This window comes from Haplochromis burtoni, unplaced genomic scaffold, assembly GCF_018398535.1.
Source record: "Haplochromis burtoni strain Fernald_Lab_line unplaced genomic scaffold, NCSU_Asbu1 Contig_696, whole genome shotgun sequence".
Classification (NCBI taxonomy): Eukaryota; Metazoa; Chordata; class Actinopteri; order Cichliformes; family Cichlidae; genus Haplochromis; species Haplochromis burtoni.
In genome coordinates this window covers 200,206-208,046 of record NW_024583057.1, presented here as the reverse complement: position 1 = coordinate 208,046, position 7,841 = coordinate 200,206, and the positions used below count along the sequence as shown (strand labels likewise).

Below are 7,841 nucleotides of genomic sequence, written 5' to 3'. Positions count from 1 at the left end.
TGGGGTCAAATGGTGGAGAGTCCCAGATTTAATCCCTGTGGGAGTAACCCAACAAGAGGGACAATGGACCCCCTAATGATCCTCTACCTAATCGCATGAGCCAAGGTGTGAAAATGGGTGTAGGTCATAATCAGCCAAGGTTTCGGGTGAGATCATTGTGAAACCTAGCTCCACCCTATCATGTGATTTCCTGAGGTGAGATGGCCCAGGATATGAGTGGACGTTAAGGCTTCTGGGAAGGGATCTCAAAGCTGGATTGTAGATGGCAGACAGTTGGCGTCATGGAAGAAGTGGTTTATGACTCTCCACCATTTAGTGGTGCCAGGGAGGCGGAAAGTAATGCCATGGCATTTCCATACCAAATAGTTTTATCCTTCCATACAGAGAAGCAAAATTTCCAGCTTACGTAGATTTTCTAATTTAAGACAGCTCAAATAAACTGAGTTGAACAGCTTTTGAATAGAAGTACTGCTAACTTACTGACAAAAATTGTGTATTTTTAGTATTTTTAATTGAACACAATACAATATTTTACACTGTAATATACTTGCAGTGAATACATTGTCCTAACAGTCCTCTTAAGTAAGCTTTACTCAATTTTTTTGAGTCAAACTATGGAGTTTGCATAGTTTTAATAAGTTCTGACAGGTAGAGAAACACCTGAACTTTGAGGTTGAGATTAAGTTTAAGCTATAACTGCCAGATTATGGTAGCAGGATAATGCTTGTTACTGTGCTGTAGATTCATTTTATCTTAATGCGCTTTTATTAAAGGTTTTCAGTGTTTATTCCATCAACCATTTGTGCTAAACAAATAAAATCTTGTATGAATGACTTCTTTAGAGGAGAGTGTCACGTTATCAACTCACCTTTGCCGACACAATAGCTTCTGTGAGCTTATTACAAAGGGCAACGTGAACAGTGCAAAGAGCTCTAACCTAGGATGTAAATATCTACTGACAAACAAGCAGAACTAGTACTAAGAAATATATTTATTGTTCTGAAATGTAACAACCTATCTTAATGCTTCAATGTTTTTTGTACATGTGAGTCCAAATTATGAAAAATGCCTTTACTGAGAACTACATTAAGACTGTGATAAATGACGATCATGATGTGGGAACTGTACAAGATGCGAGAATTGCACCAAAGTATTTGAGAAAAACTGTATATATGGCATGTTTTTATGTAAGCAGAAACATCTTTCTTTACATGAGATGTAAATACTACTTCACAACATAGGTCCAAGTCTTACACACTCTCAAAATGCTCGAAATGATCATTGTATGTTCTCACCGACTCAACTTGAGAACATTCTCAAGGTTTAATGAATTCAATGCTCTGATACATAATTCTGTAACTGAAGAATGCAATCGCTATTCATAAACTAAATCTTGTATTTATATTTGTTTGTGCTGATTAGCTTTATCTTTGTCCCATGTTTGAAAGGACTAAATGTATTGCTTGATATTTTTTCTGATACAGTGATATCACTCCCCAAAACAACACAGACTGTGGCTTTTAAAACTACGGTTTTCCAGAAAACCTGTGTCTAAAAGTATCTGTGCTGTGGTGTGCCTCAGGGATCTGTATTAGGCCTTGTTCTCTTCTCACTGTATTTGCTCGCTCTTGGAGCAATTTTTGAGAAGTATAATATTGCCTTTCATTGCTCTGCTGATGACATACAGATCTTTTCATTATCTTCGTGAATGCATGCATGAGGTTAAAGATTGGTTTAAGAGTAATTCTCTTTTCCTTAACGAAAAGAAAACTGTGTTCGATAGTAAAATCCCCCGTGACCAATTGTGTGCTGCTCTGACTTCCTTTGCTAGCTCCCCTTCTGATTATGCCAGTAATTTGGGTATATTTCTGGATAGCTCGTTTAAATTTGACAAGCAAGTGTCTACCATAGTGAGGTCTAGCTTTCATCAGCTGTGCCTAATTTCTAAGGCTAAGCGTTGTATTCTGCATGAAGACGTGGAGAAACTTATTCATGCATTTGTGACTTCCAGGTTGGACTACTGCAGGGGTGGCCAACTTCAGGCCTCGAGAGCCAGTGTCCTGCAGGTTTTAGATATCACCCAGGGTCAACACATCTGAATCAAATGATTAGTCCATTACCATTACTGGAGAACTTAATTTATCTATTTAAATCAGCTGTGATGGATCAAGGACAAATCTAAAACCTGCAGGACACCGGCTCTCGAGACCTGAAGTTGGCCACCCCTGGACTACTGCAACTCTCTTTACATTGGCCTTTCCTCCTCCGTTCTCCTTAGATTGCAGTCTGTCCAAAATGTGGCAGCACGCCTTTTGACAGGTAGCAGGAAATTTTCCTCCATCACTCCTGTGATGAAGTCTCGGGGCGACCCTGCATTTGCCGTAGCTGACCCAGTCTCATGGAACAGTCTTCCTATGGTTATATGGGCGTCTGACTCTATGCCATTGTTTAAATCACGGTTAAAGACTTATTTTTTAAATATTGCTTTTCCATCTAGCTAATATGTGGTGTGTCTTGACACATTTCTATTTATTATGCTTTTATTAACTATTAACTACTTTTATGTATTATGATTGTCATGGTTTTATATTCAATACGTGCCAGGTCCTTTCTCTTTCTCTTTCCCTCTCCCATCTCCTTTTTCCCATCTTATTTTGTCAAGCACCTTGGTTTTTAGTGTGCTTTATAAATAATGTTTATTATTATTATTAAGTAAATACTGCACTCCCACCGTAAAGCCAGCCACAAAAAAACTCTCCATTCACTATTCACTCAGATCACTCAGTGTCATAGCTCAGCATCATTTATACAGTACAAGAAATTCAAAAGGGAAAAGATTCAGCGATTTCAGTTTCCAGTAAAAGTTATCAGAATCTTTAAGCATTCATTTTCAGTCCAATAATATTTTCAGGAATGTGTGTACATGTTACCCCCTGAGCCACCGTCACCTCAGTCAGATCCAAGTCTACCAGGACACAATTGATTGATAAATAAATCATCTATAAAAAGAAAAATAAGTGCCCAAAAAAATGAAACTGTCAGTCAGGTAAATAAAGAACATCTCCACCAATCCAGCAACAAACAGAATGGAAAATATAGATAATGTCCTGTGAAATGTATTACAATAAAATGTTTGATACAGCTGCTTAGACTGATGTCAAATATTAGTGCCCATGTAGAAGTGACATTGTGTCTGTTTCCTGTACAAAATCATGCATAAGTGGGAGCTCCACTCACCCACAGTGTTGGGCCCACATCTGTTCTACAGTGTGCTGTGTGGGTTCACCTAAAGCGTCCCTACACAGGTCCTATGAAGACCTGTTCCAGCTGGCTGTTGGAGAAAGGCAGGATTCTGCAACAGGGAGAGGAGGATGATCACCAGCAGCAGCAGCAGCAGCTCCTGCCAGGTCATCCTGAGGTTGGACAGGACACCCTGGGTGCTCTGCAGGTTCTAATTTAGGAAAGAGTGGCTCTAAGTCACTGAGCAGAGCCACTGAGACACAGAGAAAGTGTTAGAGGGCTCAATATTAAGGCTTTCACAAATCGGTAACCTACTTTGGCATTTTGGGTGAACCAAAAAACAACTTGTGTGTTAATCTCTTAAAAAGATTTTTTATTGTCAATAATAAAAAAAAACATTTACATTAATCAATAATACTGTTAAACTGAAGCCAAAGTCACCACCACCACCAGCCCTAGCTGTGTCTCTGCATTTTTTTCCAGTGACTACATATTTTCTATTCCAAAAAAAAAGAAAAAAAAGGGGACTTTTCGTATGTTTGTTTGTTTTTTAATCCCTTTTCCACTCCCAGCCCTCACACCAAGATGGATGAGGTAACTTTATGCAGCAAATATGTTATTATAAGTCTACAAAGAATTTCTGATCTAACTCACTGAACAAAACTTAGACCTCCTCCTTCAGCTCAGTTTATATTTAAGGAAGTCAGTCCAGGTCCCCACTAGCTGTCTTGGGTCTTCTGCTGTATAAATCTGTAACAACACCAGTTCAGCTGGTTTTTCAGAAAACAAGGGGTGGTAAGAATTTTTTCATCTTTCATCTTTATCAATCTTTCAATATTTATTTTAGATGATTGTAGTCAGTTTTCGTGTACAATTTATGTTAGTATATAAAAATACTCTGTTTGAAAGTCCTGTCTCCATGTGTGGACACATTCGGTTATGGTGGTAGGGTATTTATGTATCCGAGTTTAGGAGTTTCAGTGAATCTCAGTTTTTAATACTTATGCACTATGTATTTAGTAGTTTTGACTATTTTTTAAATATTTTCTGGAACTACATTATAACAAAAAGAAAAAAATACTCATAATATTGTGACAGTATGTGTGACACATTCTGTCATGGCCTCAGCGTATTTGTGTATCTGAGTTTTTATCAGAATTTTGTTTCAGTTCAAACCTCTGTGGTATGTGATTGTAACTTTTAGTACCAAGAAAGTTTGTGTGACTCTATGTTAATAGAGTTCATTATTAGGGTTTAAGGAAGTCAGTTCAGGGTTAATTAATAGGCTGGTGTCTACATGATGGTTAGAACTGAGCTCCCTACAGCTGAATAGACAAAAGCTGTACCCATAAAATGGGTATCAAAGAGTTTTTTTAAATTTATTTTTGTATCAGTGATGGTGGCAAGACTGTTCATGCTGTATGATCCCTGTTCAAAAGGTTTCTTTCAGTGAATCACAGAAAATCAGTCCAGCTTAAAAGCTCTGCTTATTTTACCACAACAATTATGGTGATGAGAAATGGGATTTCTCACATGAGCTTCTTCTCTGCTTTTGTTTTAATCCAGGAAAACCTGTGCCGGTGCAGGGAGTCTGAAAGAGTGCTTAGAATCACTACTATAATCTTAATTGATAAAGAATCCAGTGTGGAGAGCAGGTGAAACCAACTTGACTTTTTTTTATTGCACTATCAGTTTTTTAAAGACAAATAATTTATTTTAAGATATTTTAAATTGCTCTGTGTTTGGTAAGAGGGTCTGCCATTCAGAGAAACAGTTCTTGAAAATAGTTGTTTTTGGCTCATCACCTGAGGGCAGATGCAGGATGACAGCTTTGTGGGTTACGTAAGTGGCAACCTATTGGAGATGAATTCACAAATAAATATTGGTTATCACTGAGAATCTAGAGATAAAGGTGGATACTACCTGGAACTAAAATCCAAGGCAGAAAATCTGGTTCAAATTAAGTAAAATCAAACTAGTCCAAATGAAAGAAGAAAAAAAACAAGAAAGAAGTTTATTCCATTTGATGGAAGTTTTCCCTTCTAGCAAACAAGATGCAGTTGTAGTGGGCAAAACCTTATTGCAAGAAATCATCTGAAGACGGGGAATTTCAGGCAAGCTCAGTAGTGATACTGAAGCAGCTTTTGCCACCACATCTTTTAAAAAAAGTGATTAGATAGACACCAGACATCACTGTGCTAGAACTGGGAAGTAGAAAGAGAGAATGCTTCTGTAGAGACTAAACCAAGCAAATGTTGTTCAGAAAGAGAACTCAGCAAGCTAAGAGCCCATGGTCTCACCCCTTTTAAGTTTGGGCAGCCAGCAAATATGGGTATAATGCCCCCAGGAAACCCTCTTTGAATCACAGAACAATGTGAAGAAGAAAAGTTGTGCTATTGTGTAACTGTCATCTCCTCTGTCCTCTCTCCAGAGCAGGTTAAAACAGTCCTTCCACAACCAGCCCAAACAAACCTACACTCTCAGCCCAGCATACTGTGTCCTGATCGGAGCTATCCAAGAACTACTGATAACACAGACAGCAGTTAAGGTCAAAGGTAATCCCACTTGGCAGTTGGATTTCTCAATGACAGTAATAACCCATAAGGTTGAAATATTTCCACATTGATGTTGAGAAAGACAACAAATGTGTACTATTTACTCTGCCCTTTCAACCTACAGCTTTGTTGGAATGATGGAAACGTGCCCTCCGTCAACTAGAGTGAGCCTTCCTCCTAAGTCACATACAGATCACAAACAAGGGATGGAATGCAGGCAATTGTTTAAGCGATTAGGATGCTGTTGCTTGAGTGGTTCAGCATGTTTTCTGATTGCAGTGGCTATTTGTTTGACCTGTCTGGTCATTTTTACACGTGATAAACACTCACATGACTTTCCAAACATTGCAGATACAGGAAAGGCTTGTAAAACTTGTTCAAGGCATTCCCTTTCAAAGAGTTCCAACCCCTTCTCTAGTCCTGAGGTTATCAAAAATAACTTGTGGCTACAGTACGCAAATTTCACAGTCACTTCACTAACAAATTACTCATGCACATTCTGTATGGCAGCTAGACCGCTTATTATGGTGACACCGGTTCCTGACACCTCAGAAACCTGTGCATCAGATCCTCATTTCTCTAGTAACAATAGCAATTATATCTGTAAGTTCCTCTGTGATATATACTATACAAATTCTAAAACATCATCCAAAATGTCTAAATTTTGTGGTCATTTCATTCCATCAACGGATTTCATTAAGCCTCCAATGCTCTTTGAACCACCACAGAATGTATTTATACCGTCCGAGCTAAATGTAACTGATTGTTTCATCTCTCCCTTCGGCACCACTGATGTGGGCACAGTAAATGCCAGTTGTAAATACCTCTGGGATGTTCGCAACCACTATAGCAGCAGTGATGATGCGCTGTTATATAAGACTAATTACGAAACTACAGTAAAAATTACAAAAGACTGCATGACCTGCAGACGCTCTGAGTTGGTAGCAAAGCGCCCATTTGTCACTTCGTTGCAAAATCCAGATCAAATAGCAGTTGGTATATGGTGGCTGTGTGGAAATGGACGGCTGCGATCCGTCTTACCTCAAAATTGGAAAGGCACTTGCATCAGAGTTAAATTAATACAAGAAACCATGATTTATCCACACGTTCAGTCGCAGGCAATACCCCTTCACAGCAGGTTTAAACGTTCCACTCACATCTTTGAGGATGACTCTAAAGTGTATATTGACGCCATAGGTGTCCCTCGAGGGGTCCCTGATCAGTATAAAGCGCGTAATGAAATTGCTGCTGGATTTACATCATGGATTCCACTTTTTGGATCTGTGGTAGAAACTAACAAAAACACAGCATGGATAAATTATATCTATTACAATCAGCAGAGATTTGTTAATTTCACTACACATGCACTCAAAGCTCTAGGAGAACAACTGCATGCAACTAGTCTCATGACATGGCAGAACAGAATTGCGCTTGACATGTTGTTAGCTGAAAAGGGCGGCGTGTGTGTGATGTTCGGTGATGCGTGTTGTACCTTCATCCCTAATAATACTGCTGCTGATGGCTCTTTTACAGTAGCACTCAACAAATTGGAAAACCTGGCTGATGAACTTAAAGAGAATGCCGGCACAGAAATATCAATTTTTAAATGGTTTGAGAGCATTTTCGGGAAAGGGAAAGCCTTGCTATTGTCACTCATGACGGGTGTCATTGTAGCTTTAGCTCTCTTAACACTGTGTGGATGCTGTGTCATCCCCTGTGTTAGAGACCTGACTGTAAGAACCCTTTGCAAATCTGTATAAACAACAGGATGACCCTAGGTGTGTAAGCAGTTTTTATGGATATTTTTTTATTGCTATTAGTTTTCTATTATTATTTTACTATTATATTACTATTATTGTTCATCATCATTCCTATTATTTCTATTACATGCACATTTTATCTCATAAGAGTGATTAAAAATAATGAAAAGGTTGCAAATGATGACAATGTGATGAAAAATTTGTATTTTACTCAATTCATCAAAGCTCTGTGTACTACACATATGTAGTTATACCTGTCTTATACAAGGAACATTTATGCAAAAAT

At 38.4% G+C, this 7,841-nt stretch overlaps 1 protein-coding gene across 1 annotated transcript; it reads left to right on the top strand.

Annotated features, from left to right (window-relative positions):
* The first annotated feature begins 3,901 nt into the window (after positions 1-3,901).
* LOC102305984 (endogenous retrovirus group PABLB member 1 Env polyprotein-like) lies at positions 3,902-7,835 on the top strand. Its single transcript, XM_042215324.1, has 4 exons — positions 3,902-4,035; positions 4,807-4,895; positions 5,672-5,795; positions 5,920-7,835. The coding sequence occupies exon 4, from the start codon at positions 5,930-5,932 to the stop codon at positions 7,553-7,555; it is 1,626 nt and encodes a 541-aa protein (XP_042071258.1). The 5' UTR covers positions 3,902-4,035; positions 4,807-4,895; positions 5,672-5,795; positions 5,920-5,929; the 3' UTR covers positions 7,556-7,835.
* The last annotated feature ends 6 nt before the right edge of the window (positions 7,836-7,841 follow it).

Coding starts and splice junctions, on each gene's coding strand:
- LOC102305984 (XM_042215324.1), top strand. CDS start 5,930: ATGATGGAAACGTGCCCTCCGTCAACTAGAGTGAGCCTTCCTCCTAAG.